This window comes from Vigna unguiculata, chromosome 3, assembly GCF_037176805.1.
Source record: "Vigna unguiculata cultivar grain cowpea cultivar isolate G323 ecotype 2 chromosome 3, ASM3717680v1, whole genome shotgun sequence".
Classification (NCBI taxonomy): domain Eukaryota; kingdom Viridiplantae; phylum Streptophyta; class Magnoliopsida; order Fabales; family Fabaceae; genus Vigna; species Vigna unguiculata.
The window spans coordinates 29,229,311-29,244,052 of NC_140794.1; the positions used below are offsets into that span (position 1 = coordinate 29,229,311).

General features: G+C 33.2%; 1 protein-coding gene across 1 annotated transcript; it reads right to left on the reverse strand.

Annotated features, from left to right (window-relative positions):
* Positions 1-8,287: 8,287 nt before the first annotated feature.
* On the reverse strand, positions 8,288-10,714 carry LOC114178628 (uncharacterized). Its single transcript, XM_028064638.2, has 5 exons — positions 10,585-10,714; positions 10,295-10,481; positions 9,230-9,436; positions 8,829-9,020; positions 8,288-8,742 (listed from the first exon to the last, which is right to left on the reverse strand). Exons 1-5 carry the CDS (start codon positions 10,665-10,667, stop codon positions 8,599-8,601), a joined length of 813 nt encoding a protein of 270 aa, XP_027920439.1. The 5' UTR covers positions 10,668-10,714; the 3' UTR covers positions 8,288-8,598.
* Positions 10,715-14,742: the final 4,028 nt, after the last annotated feature.

Genomic DNA, 14,742 nt, shown 5'->3' on the forward strand with positions numbered 1-14,742 from the left:
GCTGTAGCATAGCCAAGATATCTGGTTAATTCCGCAGCATGCCAAACACTTAAATTAGACCTGCAATTACTTCCTACACTTTAGGATGATAGAAATTTGATCAATTTAAGAGGTATATTATAGAAAAAGAAGCTTGTGGAAGTATGTCCTACTGTGATTCAAATTTGTAATTCATAGAAGACCTATGAAAAACAAAATCATTTTGCGAAAGAAATTAGAAAATGGGTTGAGAAATGAGAAAGAACATGTCACTTTTTTAAAGAATACTCAATGGATAAGTGCATGAATATTCATAAGAATCAAGGCAAGAATGGAAAACTTAAAACCTTTTTTCAAGAATTTAAAACAATCTTCTAAATTGAGAAAACAAGAGGGGTTGACCCTCTTTAATAAGTAGCATTTCACAGTTTTGAAGAGGAAGAGGTACTTTTCAAGTGTTCAAAAACATTAGGAAATTCAATTGCAAATATTAGACTACTAAGTTAAAGTTAATTCAACTAATTTATATATAACACTTATTTAGTCCTAATTAATACGGGTGGTTCTTTAAAATTAGACAAAGACAAATGGTAGCTCTTAAAATTAAGGGAAAATTCATCTTTACACTTTTAAGAAGTACATGTGAGACATGGGTTAGTTGAAAGTGATGTGAAGTAATTACACTCATAGTCACACTCTTGAAAGTCACATCCCTAGTAACTTTTCATATGACTTTCTAACAAATTCAATTTTTTCTAACATAACTCTTTGTAACTCTTGGATGTAGAATATTCCAAGAGAATTAAGAAATATTTTATGTTCTAAGTTTATAAAAGTTGAGAGTTTCTTCATACTTTTTACTTATTTTGGTCTCCTCTTATGAATTTTCTAGAAATCTTTTGTTTTTTTTTTGTCATGCTTATTTTCTTTATTCTTGAAGTTTATTTTCTCCATCTTCATTATATTCTTTTTCAATCATTCATCACTATAACTTTATAATTTCTACTTATATCTTTCAAGAAGTGTGAAAGAAGTCCAAATTATCCACAAGGTTGGGATTTTCTATATTGATTTATTTGTAAAGTTCTCATATTGAACTATTAGATCGATTGTGTATCACTATGTCAAAAATTATAATTCAACGTTTCGACTATAATTTGGTTCATCAAATATTCTTCACATGATAAGTAATGTCATGTGCTCTCTCACTAAATCAAAAATTATAACTAATATTTAAGGTACAATTTTTTTCTACAGAAGAATGTAATGATATAAACTGAACAATTAATATCACCTATAACATGAACAATCCAAAATAAATTAAAATTTTTAAAATTGTTCAATTTATGACACATTTTTGTCTTCTTGACCTTGTTCTAACTCTTTGAATAAGATCAACAAGGATGACTTCAAGAGGATGACCCTTTCTTAATTGGGAGGTTTTGTGTGTTGGTTCTTATATTTCCATTTGATTCCTTCAGGGTGCTTAAGGGAATCTTCCCTCTATACATTGTAAGGCCCGTTAATATTATTCATTATTCTTTTTGCCCTAAACTAAAGGGCTGCCCTTGTAAGTGGGCCTAAGGGGCTGGCTCAGTAGATAAAATCCTTTCCAGTTGCCCTAAGTCACATTTTCATTCCATTTCAGAGAACTTAAGCTGTAGCCGTCAACCCCCTCCGCTAGGGTTTTGTTCCACTGTCACGTTAAGCTAAAGGAACTTATACTCCATGTAAGTGTCTCTTCCAGCAGTGCTAGTTCCCTTTTTGCTATCTTGTTTTGTGTTTTCGATTAAAAGCCTCCGTTAACTCAGTTTCCCTAGTTCTGTTCCGCTGTCCTGCCAGTTCTGCGAACCCATCTTTGAGTTGTTGCACTCCGAGGTCCCATGTCGAAGCTCGGTTAGCCCTTTTCCAGGTACGGGAAGTTAGGGTTTCTAGTTTCGAGTCGTTTTGAACTGTGTATGAGTTGGTTGTTAATTTTATGGTTTGATCTTTCATTTTGATGCGTGAGAATATCTTGCATGAGTTGTTTGGTTGGAAAACATGGTTGCTGCAGGTGAAACAATGGTGAGACCTGTTAATCTCGCTCAGGCGAGCCAGCCCGCCTCGGCGAGACAAACAAGGGCTCGCCTAGGCCAGTTTACGCGAGTGGTCGCCTAGGCGACCCGCTCCTCATTTTGAGCGAGCGAGCATCTCGCCCAGGCGAGAGGGGTCTCGCCTAAGCGAGATCCTGCGTTGCTTCCTGATGCCCTTTTCGAGCCCTCGCCTAGGCGAAGGGGACTCGCCTGAGCGAGAATGTCTCGCCTGAGCGAGACCCTTCAGCCTGAGCGAGGGATTGGGCGAGACTATATTGTGTTTGGTTGTGTGTTTACTGTCTTATGATTGGAATTGTATGGATATGACTGCCATGATGAGATACATGTACATATGTATGGATATATGCCTAATGGATTGCTATATATGCGTGACATGATTCATAAATGATGAATGATGGGTGTTGTGGGAACTTGGCATGTGAGATGAATGAGTGTTTTGGAACTAAAGGAACATGGTATTGATATGAGATGAGGCCCTAGACTCATGGGGTAGTGACGATCAGATGTATGGATTCAAAATGTGATGCGTATGAGGAATTAATCTCAGGGATTGGTATGGAATTGTAAATATGATTTAATGTTCTCTTATTGTTGATTTATGAATGTTGGTCCGTGTCAGCGTGTAATTCCTTGGGGTCTCTAGGTGGGACCTCCGGGGTTGTGCTTCAGTGGTCGGGACGTAATCCCATGTCCCCTGGTAGTGGGAGTCCATGGTGGTGCCCCATTTGTATAACTAGGTAAGGATTCAAGGTAAGGTTGCATCCTGACACTCTAAGGGGTCAGTTAGTCTCACCTAGAGCGGACTGACTCCTGTGGTGAGAGTAGCAGGAGACCCAAAATTCATTAAGGGCTAACCTTGTGGTGAGGAAAAATTGATCCATCGTAACACTTGTAACACATAGCTCAGGGGTGAGCAGCTTGGGGGTGAGCAGAGGTATCCACTGAATCCGACCAAGTTATACGTATCCGGATGAGTAGAGTCGAGTCGTAGTGTATTGATTGAAAAGTCATAACATGCTTGGTTGTTGTATGGATATTGGATGGTGAAAGTATATTTGACTGTATGATGAAAATATTATTGGCTCTAGCTTATCCTGTTTGTTGTATGGTTATCTTGTATGTGGTTCTTCTTTCTTGCGATGATCATCAATTTGATTGATGGGAGCAGATGGGCGAGGTTCTCGTGGTCAGCAAGGAAATGGTGATTCCGCTGCTTAGCCTTTTGGACTGGATTTATTTTATTCATGATTTCTTTAGGGCTATGGCCCATGTATCGCTTTATGCATTACTACTCTACTCTCTTTGATAGACTTGTATCTGGTTTTCCGTTGGCATCGTGGTGTGCCCAGGTTGTAGGGGTTGTGTTAAGGACCCCCGGACTACTCCATATTACTATTTTGTGTGACGTGTCTTTTAATTTCGCATAATAATTAAATAGGACGTTACATACAACTTGTGAAGGAGGTTTTCTATTTGAAAATTGTTCTCATATGTGAAGTTATTCTCTATAAAAGGGAGCATTTATATTTGATATTCATCCACTTGAATATGAAACATTGTAAACAACAATTTATTATTGTACAATCTAGAATGCACTTTTCCTTAAAATGTCTTTTGTATTCGTGCTTAAATTCAAAGGAGGGGAGGGGTGTTGGTAGAATTAGATGTAACCTTTATGATTAAATTATTACAAAAATAAAAGTGTTTGTCATCTCTTTATTACTTGCAATTGTTTTTTTTAGTCGTCTACAAAACATTTTAGAAAATCTTTTGTGAACTTATGTGTAAATTTCTTGGAAGACCCATGATAGTTGTCATTGTAACTATCAAATAAATGCTAATATAGAAAGGGTTAAGGCTAACCCAAGTTGTATCCCAACAAATTTGGTGAAAGAACTTACTTAGAAAATTTTATTATGATGTTTGCATAAGGTGTTAGACAAAATAATAGTAGAGAAATGAGTTTTTGAAGAAATTAGTAAATTATGCAAACAAAAGTAAACTGACTTAAAATAGTATGTTGAAAATAGTTTTATTCTTCGGCTTTCTTACACTGGGATTCTTTATTGGTTTTCAAAAGATTATTATTCAAATAATTCAAAAATTAGATAATTCAAATTAGTCAAACAAATTTCATTTAATTTGTTAAGATTCTTATTCATTCTAAGCATATGTGACTAATACTCAAGTGTAATTTATTCATTCCAAATGTATATGACTAATTCTATTATTCTATCCTTTTATTAAACAAAACAATTTTGAAATTTTGGATTAACCAAGCTATTATTCAATTAATTCATCTAGTTTCTGGCATGTTCCAAGCGTATAAAAATTAGAAACTATTAACACTTCTCTTTTTCCAAGTGTATACAAATTAAGTGTTCTATAACACAAAACATGTTTTAAGCGCATACATGTGCATGTTTGTTATTTTACTTACATCAAGGATTAGAAGAATAAAGCAAATTAATACAAGTTTTAATTAAAAATTATAATTGACTTATGATAGAGAGTTCTCAGAAAATTCTAATAACAAGAATTAAAATTCAAGAAAAATAGAAAAAAATCATCTTTAATTAATAAATTCAAATAACAACTCATGAATTACATGATACCTCATAATCCTTTATAAATTTGTTAAAGAAATCAAATTGAGAGACTTAACCCTCCGTATAAAAGACAATGCAAAACATAATGAAAAGGAAAAAAGTAAAATAGTGAAGAAGAGAGAGTAATTTTTTGATGAATGAATGACCCTCAAAAGCTTGTTGATGGTTTCTTTTTATAGAATTTTGGGTTGAAGATTCAAGAGTATTAGATAATGTGATATTGTAAATATGGATTTAGTATTGGGTACTTGATATGAATGTCTATTATTCTTCATTAGTGAAGAATTGTCAATTGCTTCAAACTTTTAAGAGACTTCTCTATTCTTGCTTAACAATGTCTAGCATGACATGTATCTAATTTTGCTAGATGTGTTTCTTCTTCAACAATGTCTAATGCATCCATTCTTTTAGAACTTCTTTAGAGACATATGCTAAGTCATTTATTCCTAACAATTTCTAATGCTTCATGCATTTGTTGCTCATTGGTCTATATTGGAGTTCATTATTCAAGATTTACTTGTGTTTTGTTAACAACTTGTGCTTGATATAATACCATCTTTTATTGATGTATAATTGTTTCACACTAGATAACTTATATTGGACAATCCCGTGTTGCTTGTTATGATCAAAATAATAACAAGACTTATCATATTAAGACTTGTGTATGATAAAGTCATGACTCCTCTTTTCCTTAACAATACATGGAGAAAATCTCTGATGCATACTGATATCTTTAGTGGATACTCGTAAGTAATAAATATATGTATTTTACTTGTCCACTAGTTAATACAATGAATATGAGTATCATAATATCAAACCTATAAATTCTTATTATCCATTATTAATAATTTTTATTTGGATTTTGTTTTAAATCAAGTGATAAAAGAAAGTTGGTGACAAAAGAGACATTAATAATTGAATAATTGTTAAATTTAATTTTATAGATTTATGCTTTTTTATATAAACATGTGAAGTTGAAGTTGGTTTTAAAAAGTTACTTTTTAAAAAAAAAAATCACATTTTGTAATGAAATTTGTTTTGATTTATATTTTAAAATGGTTAAATTTATTTGTGATAAATTTTTGCTATAAAATTTGATTTGGAATATTCTTTAAGACTAAATTTTTATTTTTAAAATATATTCTTAAACAATCTTATTAAAATTTTAAGAAAATAATTATGATAAAATATCCCACAGATATTATTTATGCAACTAGTCATTGGACAAAAAAGTTAAATATGTTTATAGTACTTAAACTTGAACATAAAATTGAAATTAATTATTATCTCCAACTTGATATATTTTGATCATAAACTTTAAAAATGAAAAAATATAGTTCTCCTAATTCAAAAATGTTAATGTTTTTTTTTGTGTGAATGACGTTTTAAACTAACATTTAAACCAAAAATTAACACAATTAAATTAGAAGAATTATATTTATTATTTTTAAAGTTTGAGATCAGATTATATAAAAATTTAAAATAATAACAAATAAATTTATAGATTAAAAGTGTATTTAAGCTGATCACAAAACAAAACTATTAGATAGGACAAGAAATAGCTGGCTAGAGTCTGCACCTCTAAACAATTGTCATCATGTGCCTTTCACCTCCTTGAAATGATGCATTCATAGAAGGAATGTGGGAATAGGGATGGCAACGGGGCGGGGCGGGGACGAGTTTCACTATCTCATACCCATCCCTGTAAAAAAAATTTATACCCATCCTTGTAAAAAAATTCATTCCCATCCCCATACCCAAACCCAACGGGTATTAAAGTTTTATCTCATCCCCATCCCCAATGGGTAACGGGTATAATCTCGTACCCATACCCATACTCGTTTCCTTACTACATCAATATAAATTTTAATTAATTTTTATAAAATAATAAAAAATTACGGTAAAGAAAACATAATATTATCAAATATTCAATATTAGGAGGATGGTTGTTTCTTCGATATCAAATATTTTGAAATAAATTATAATTATTTACATTTTAGATTGGAATACCAAATAAAATTTTATAAGAACTAAAACATTTATTAAATTTGCAAACTGCAAATATTAATGAAACCTAGTTGATAAAATTTAAAAATATTTTTAAAAAATTTAAAGAAAAACAAATATTCAAATTAAAATATATTTTAAATGTTTGTTTACTTCAATTTTTTAAATTTTAATTAATCTCTTTTTGTATACACTAATAAAAATGATAATACATTACTTAATCAAAATGACGCAAATAACAAATAATAAACATAATAAAAAAATTTTAACATGGATATTGTATCTTTTGAACTCCAATATATGTTAGATGGTGATAAAAAATATTCATGACAATTACATTAAATTTTGATATTGTAGTAAATAAAAGTTATTTATAGTAAAAAATTACAGTATGATTGATATACTGAGTTAGAAAATAAAAAATAATTAGATAAAATATACTGAAATAGTATTCTACATGAAGAAAATAAACCACAAATAAAAATATTAAAAAATTAACAAATGTATGTCTTAGAAACGATTGAAAGAAATCGCACAAAGGAAAACGAATGTATAATTAAGGGTATGATAAGATGAAAAATATCTTAGACATCTAAAATCACTTTTCAAATATCAACATATATACTCAATGGTTGAGAAATAATTGTTTTAGCAAAACAAAAGAGTTCTTCAAATGAAACAAAAATTAATAAAAATAAGTAAAGAATTTTTTTTATATTACTTAGTAAATGAAATGTTCATGCTATTGAACACTTAAATTGAGAGTATTAAACATACTCATGTGAAAGGAAAATATACAATAAATAAAAATATTAAAAAATAATAGAAATATTTAAATGAGACATTAAAATTTTTTAATTGACATACATCATTTTAACATAATTATATAAATGTTATGATAAGATGAAAAATATAGTGGAGATGCGAATGAGTTTCATGACAAACCAAATAATTATAAGAAATAAAAAATTGAAATATATATATATATATATATGATTACTTAATTAATTGTGAATATTTTAATAATTTAAATGATGATAAAAATATAGCGGGAACAGGTATTATGGCGGGGATATGTGCATCCCCATAATCATCCCCATACCCATACCCAGTCAATGTAGGGATTCCTCGTCAAAACGGGGACGGATTCGGACAATAACCACGAGGACAGGTTTATTTGCCATCTCTATGTGGGAATATGATATTTTGAGACCTTTCAAAATTTATATTACCAACCATTTTTATTAAATTTTATTTAATGATTTAATTTGTAATTTAATTAAATATTTTATTATTATATAGAGTTATTGAATGAATAAGAGAAAATGCGGATTGTGAAATTAATATTTTCCTATGTAGACTTTAACCTTTTAAGAGTATTTCTACTAATAAAAAAAGCCATTACAAACAAAGTTAACTTTTGTACCGCATAAATATTTAAAATTTGACTAAACCTTTAATTAATATCGTAAAATTTAAATTTTTCTCATTTTACATGTAAGAATTACATTCACATGGTTATTCAGTTTTATGTAATATATTAATTCAAAATTAAATGGATAATTTTTTTTGAAAACAAGTCATTATTAGGATACGCTATAACTAAAAGGTCTCCCACTATTACTGCTCTGTAAATAGATATTTTTATGTACCTATACAACAATAATAAAATATAAATCTCCAAGTAGTATATTCAAAGCAACACAAGAAATAGGCAACTGAGGTTTTAGATTGGTTTGGGAAAAGTAAATATGCAGAAGGAGAACGGTGCTAGTGGTGGCTAAACCACATTACCAGAAGTGATTAAACATTTACTCCCCTTTTTGTAAGTTATGTTTGTGCTGCATCCACTTTAATATGTTTGAAGCAGAACACCAGAAACAAAGCAATAATAATATCCCTTCCTTTTATCATCTCTCGTTGATCTTATAGGTCACCATTTTATCTTTCCATTGCTTCGGGTCCTGGTTTAGGTCCAGATAGTTTTCATAGAAGGTGACTTCTCTGTTTGGTTTCACCAACAAGGCAGAAGAGTTTCTAGTTCCATAAGGCCCCTAACAATAAAACGAGTTTTTAGTTTAAGCATGTAAAAGCAGGGTTTAACAGATAAATAAACAAGTGGAATGAAAGTGTTGGTTACCGATGACAATACTGTTTCAACAAATATAGCACTCAAAGGATGTTCCCGTTCACGAGGCTGAACCCCAGGTAGCATCCACTCTTCATCTTTCACTCTGTTTGTCATTAGTTTCTCAACCATTTCTTTGATGGGAAGATCACTTTCACCATATTCCTTAATAAATTCTTCTAAACTTTGGCGCATCCGTTCAGCCTGAAAAGGTTGTGCCAAAATTGGTGTTATTGCTTGCATCTTTGTTGTCTCTTTCAGAAGAAATGTAAAATTTTAGGATTAAACTACAACAATCCCTTTTTAATTTTGTCAAATTAGCATAAGGAAAAATTCACAAACACGTATCAAATGAACCAACCCAAATAGAAACTAAAAATAATCTGGAAAGAATAACAGGGTTGTTCTGTTACCTTTGCCCATGGAGCATCCAGAGATGCATTAGCCAACACGTGAATTCCCGGGGTCACTAGAGAAAAAGAAGGGTTATCTCGGTCTGGTCTATTGAACACATAAACCATGGTGGAGGTGCAAATATCGGCCACCACAAGGTTAAACCCATTGTACTGATGCGCCTCTCTCGCAACTTGCTCTGCAAACTCCTGGGGACTCTTATTGCTCTGTTGCATTTTATTCACACGTTATGATTAAACCAGTGCAACATCACCCTGCATAGTAACAAAAGAGAAACGAAAAAGAAGCATGACAAATAACAATAGTAGATAAGCTAGTTTAATTTTCTGTTCAGTTAGTTACTCTACATTTCTATTCAACAAATCATTTTTTTCATCATGAACGGCTTGAAGACTAATTTGTTGGGCTTTTAGCTTGGGGAAATGACAGAGAGATTCAGCACTAACGAGCCATTGACATTCCATAGCACCACTTCCAATCTAAAATCTTAAAAAAAAAAGGTGAGTCTCCTAATACATGCTCTTCAGGTTCATTTCTACTTTGCCAAGCCAGGAAGACTTTAGATACAAGAAATTCTAATAATACAGGATTCAACCACTCACGTCCTCGATCCATCAACTTAGTTGTGTTTCTCAACAGGGGAAAAACCAAAAAGATTCGGCACCAACAAGCTATAAACATTCTATATACAGAAAGTCTAGAGATTAAAACCTTAATGTGGTTTAATTCTAAAATAAGTGGGTGGAATTTCTATAGTACACTTCAAGCTCATTTATCCTCAATGTGGACCAAAAATGGAATCCTAAATAACTCATCCTCACATAACAGTATTGTAAAGTGACTGCTTAAGATTATATATATTTGTGGAAGGTCTCCATAGGGTCTGGTAACAAGAATTTAATCCTAACTCTTCCTAACATCCAACTTCTAAAGTGACAACTGCCCCACGATAAACTATTTGGCCTTATCTTTCAGAGCATCGTTTGCCTTATTCAATGGAGATATGATTTGAGTGAAAGATAATTAAAGGGAACAAACAGATGGTGTGCGATGCGAGCGTTTACCTGAAGGAAACGAAGGGGCAATTCCCCTCTAGTTTTGGGATGTGGAAGGGTCCCAACTTCCCTAAAATTAGTGAGAAACGCGATTCTGCCATTTCTCGTCGAACCCAACCACGTTCCACCGCCGAGCCCATCCTTACCACCCAAAATCGTTTCCTCTCCCCACCACCATGCCAAGGGGTATGTAGGGCTATCAGGTTTCAGCACTCAGGCCAATAAATAAACATTCCATTGCTGTCTGAAACTCAGAATCAATTCCGAAAGCGATAGCAAGAAGTAGGTTAAGTACTCACCGAGAATAATCCTGGTCCCTGTTGAATAAGATTAAGAAGGGGTACTTGGGATGAGCTTGCCACATGAACACACAGATGCACATGTTTGGTTCTATGTTCCCTTTCTGTTGGGTAACTAACCAATTTGCTTCTTCAAAGAATCAATGGGTATAAAGATATTTATTTTTAATTTGATTAAATTCCAAAATATATAAATATGCAATAATTACGTGGTGCTTGATGACAATTAGTCATATTAAAAATAAATTCAAATTGAAGAATTTAAGGATCGGCATGGATATTTTTCAAAATCCAATCTATAATCCAATAAAATAGATTAAAATAGATTAGATCTATAATTCAAACTTATGTTAATTGCATTAACTAAATTTAATATTTTTTTCAATCCAATTTATATTAGATTGAGTCAAGTTTTAAAATATTATATACTGAATTGTAAGAAACTATTACGCAAATGAAAAATAAAAAACACAATGGATCATGCACCGAAACATTTACGCATATTTATTTGAATATAAACTAATATTAAATGTTATAATAATTTAAATTTAATATATGAATTTTAAATGTGTAATAGTTTAAAAGATATATAAATTAAATATTATTCTTAAATTTCATTTAGAATAAAAATTATTAGTACCGATAATTATTTATATCAAAATATAATTTAATATAAAATAAATTTGAGTGGTGATAATTAATGTTAATCATTCATTTAAGATATTAAAGTGGATTGGATTTTATTATAAAAGTACTTGTATAAATTAGTGTGAGAACCCCTCTTTGTTATTTTTCTTTTCCATGAACCCTTTCTCTCTACTACCAATTTCACAAAAACAACACTTTGCTCTCACCTTGCATTATTTTTTCTCTCTATTTTCTCTGCCTTCTCTCTACCAGAAAAGAGTCTGAATTCTCATCCAAAAGTCTGAATCATTCTCTTCTGTTACAAAAATCAGACTTGAGGCTAGTTCAGGACCACTTCCTCAAGTTGAGCCTCCCCTCCCTATGCGTAAGTCAATCTTAATCTCTCCCTTGCCTTTTGATTTTTGAATTTTGGGTATTTCCATATTTCTGGGTTGAGTTAGGGCCTGTTCTTACACTTGACATTTGTAATTCAGTACCTTAGGTTATGAGATTGAGGTGCCCCTTGTTGAAAGAGTTCTTGCTTGTGGTAATTGCAAAGGTATGGGAAGCTAACTGTCTTTTTTTTTTATTTCAGTCCGTGAACCATGTTTGATGAGTTTGATTGAAGCATTGTGTGCTAAATTGATGTTTGAAACTCATGTGTGATTGCTTGATTGATTTTTGCCATGGATTCTGGGCTCCTGCATGTGGGAACAGTAGAGTAATCTGGTATTTTCGCTTAGGCGAGTGGCTCTCGCCTAAGCGAAACCACCAGAAAACCCACCCATGTTCCTGCGCGAAGCCTCGCCTAGGCGGCTGAGGTCGCTTAAGCGAGAGACACTCTCGTCTAAGCGAACCAACTTAGCCTGAGCGAGAGTTCGCCCAAATTTTATTTTTGGCCAATGTTAGAGCCTCGTTCAGGCGAGATTGACTCGCCTAAGTGAGATAGCCTCTCGCCTGGGCTAGATTGTCTAGCTTGAGCGAGAGCTACTGCAGTGGGGTGCTTGATGTTCTGTTTTAAAAGGTGAAATTATATGTTTAAAAGTGATTTTGTGCAATTAGTCTCCTATATGTTTGGAATGTTGTTGCTAATATTGAGTATGGTGGAATTAGATGAATATGAATTATGAGAAGTTGTAGTTGAAATAGAATTTCAAGGGAAATTCAGAAGAGAATGTTAGTGTGTGTAAGGACGTGAGGAATCCGTATTGGTTGATATCCTGAAACCCCAATAATCATTCACGCTCAGATAGAGTAGAATGGATTATGTTGTGAGGAGTAGGAGGAGGTCCTAGTCTTTAGACTTGATCAAGTCTTAGACACGAAGGGGACTTACCCTTGGAGTAGTTGGGTGATAACCCCTTGTGCCCAAACTCTGCAGAGTTTGGGAACCTTTACAGGTGCAAGCCACCAAGAGCTCCAATGTCGCTTACACAATTCGGATATCGAGTCTAGAATTATACAATTGAGTTATGCTTTATGAATGATATTTATACTGTGAACTGCATGATTTTCTCTTATTTCAGTTAGCTTATCCTTCTTGTTTATGTTTGTTTTCCTTGTGCGTTCTCCTTGCAATGATCACCTACGGTTGGTGTGAGCAGAGCCGAATCCAGATGAAGACACCCCTCTCCTGGACAGGAGTTGATCTTTTGCTTGGATATTCCGTGGTAGTTTTTGGGTTAGATGCTATAGAATTTTGAGATGTATAAATTATCCTTTCTTGTATACTTATACTTGCCATAGGGATTTATATGGTTATTTTTGGATGACTGTATCAGTGATATATATAACAGTTTATTTCTACTATCTGCTTTGTTTGATCATAATATAACGTTTTATTTGATATATGAAAAATATTAAATGGGATGTTACAATTATTATCAATAATATATTTTTAGTAATTTATTTTTCGTAGAATATACACTTATAAAGAAAAACTCAAGTAACTTTTTTATTTAATGAATATCCATGTAACACGAATATAAATGATATAAAATGGATGGGAAAGAAAATAAGTAAATATTATAAAATATGTGACGTCATATAGTGATGTTTTTCCTTTTCTTCGCATTGTTAACATAAGTTGTTCAAATTATGAATATGTCATCCTTTCAAGCAAACAATTTGACCGTTCTTTTACATCTTCTAGGGAATACAATTCCTTGATACTGTATGCAACCAATCAAAACATTTCCACATCAAAATATCAGTTTTTATGTGAAAATAATATTTTTTTAAAGAACTTGTCATAGGTGTTAAAAGAGAAGAAAATAATGTTGAATTTGAATGTTTGAGTGTGTGTGTACAAACTGCATTCTTAATTTATATATAAGCAAAGTGAGATCATTTAGACTATTGAAAACATTGAGTGGAAGCAATCTTGATGATTCATTTGTAGTGTGGTAAATTATGATACATCGATACTTCAACTTGAGTTATATATTTGTGTCTGACACATATCGTGTCTGATACTTTATGATACTTTAACAATACTTATTAATGAAGTATCTATTTTATAAAGTCGTAATACACTACAATAAAATCTTTGAATAGTAAACAATTTTAGTGACAAAAAATAATTAGTCACTATATAGTAACTGTAAGGCCCATTAAAATTGGCCTAATACTTTCTACCCTAAAGTAAAGGGGGGCTGCCCTTGTAAATGGGCCTAGGGTGGCCCAAGTGATAAAACCCAACCTCAGTCCGCCCTAACCCACTCACTTTCTTCATTCTCAGATTCGCAGCCGCCTTCCTCTCCATTATCTCTGCTAGGGTTTGTTTCCCGCCTCGAACCAGTCCGCCTAAAAGCTCAAGTAGTGATTTCTACTCCACGTAAGTGATTCTAAACCTATTGTATTTACTCCCTAAAGTTGTTCTTCGTATTTCATCGTTTAGAGTTCAAACTAATCCCGTTTTTCCACTGTTCTGCCAGTTCTACAAGTCCATCACTCGAGCTGCTGTGCTCCGAGGTCCCGTGTCGAAGTTCCGTTAACCCTCTTCTAGGTACGGGAAGTTAGAGTCCGAGTCTAAGTTGTGTTTTTATGCCTGTTCTTGAGCTTGTGAATGGTCTGCATGGATAAATCACTGGTTTGGTGTGTGTAGTGCTTGGTATGTTTGGTTGGATCGGGAAACGCCTTTGTTGCAGGTGAATCAGGGGCGAGAGCTGTTAATCTCGCCCAGGCGAGTTAGACTCGCCTAAGCGAGTCTGACGGAGGCTCGCCCAAACCCCCAATGCGCGAAAGGTCGCCCAGGCGACCCGCTCGAATTTTTGAGCGAGCGAACACCTCGCCCAAGCGAGAGGGGTCTCGCCTAAGCGAGATCCCGTGATGTTCTCTGGGTACTTCCTCGAGCCCTCGCCTAGGCGAAGGGGGGGCTCGCCTGAGCGAGCACGTCTCGCCTGAGCGAGACCCTTCAGCTTGAGCGAGGGGTTGGGCGAGGCAGTACGCTGTTTGGGTGCTTGTTTATTCTTGGATGATTGATATTGGTTTGGGTGTGAATTGTATGATGAGAAACATGTATATAATGGA

Excerpts from the sequence above, each read along its gene's own strand:
- LOC114178628 (XM_028064638.2), bottom strand. The coding sequence starts at position 10,667 with ATGTGCATCTGTGTGTTCATGTGGCAAGCTCATCCCAAGTACCCCTTC. Across the intron at positions 10,482-10,584 it reads AGGGACCAGGATTATTCTCG|CCCTACATACCCCTTGGCAT; the intron begins GTGAGTACTTAA and ends GAAACCTGATAG. Across the intron at positions 9,437-10,294 it reads TGCCCCTTCGTTTCCTTCAG|AGCAATAAGAGTCCCCAGGA; the intron begins GTAAACGCTCGC and ends AAAATGCAACAG.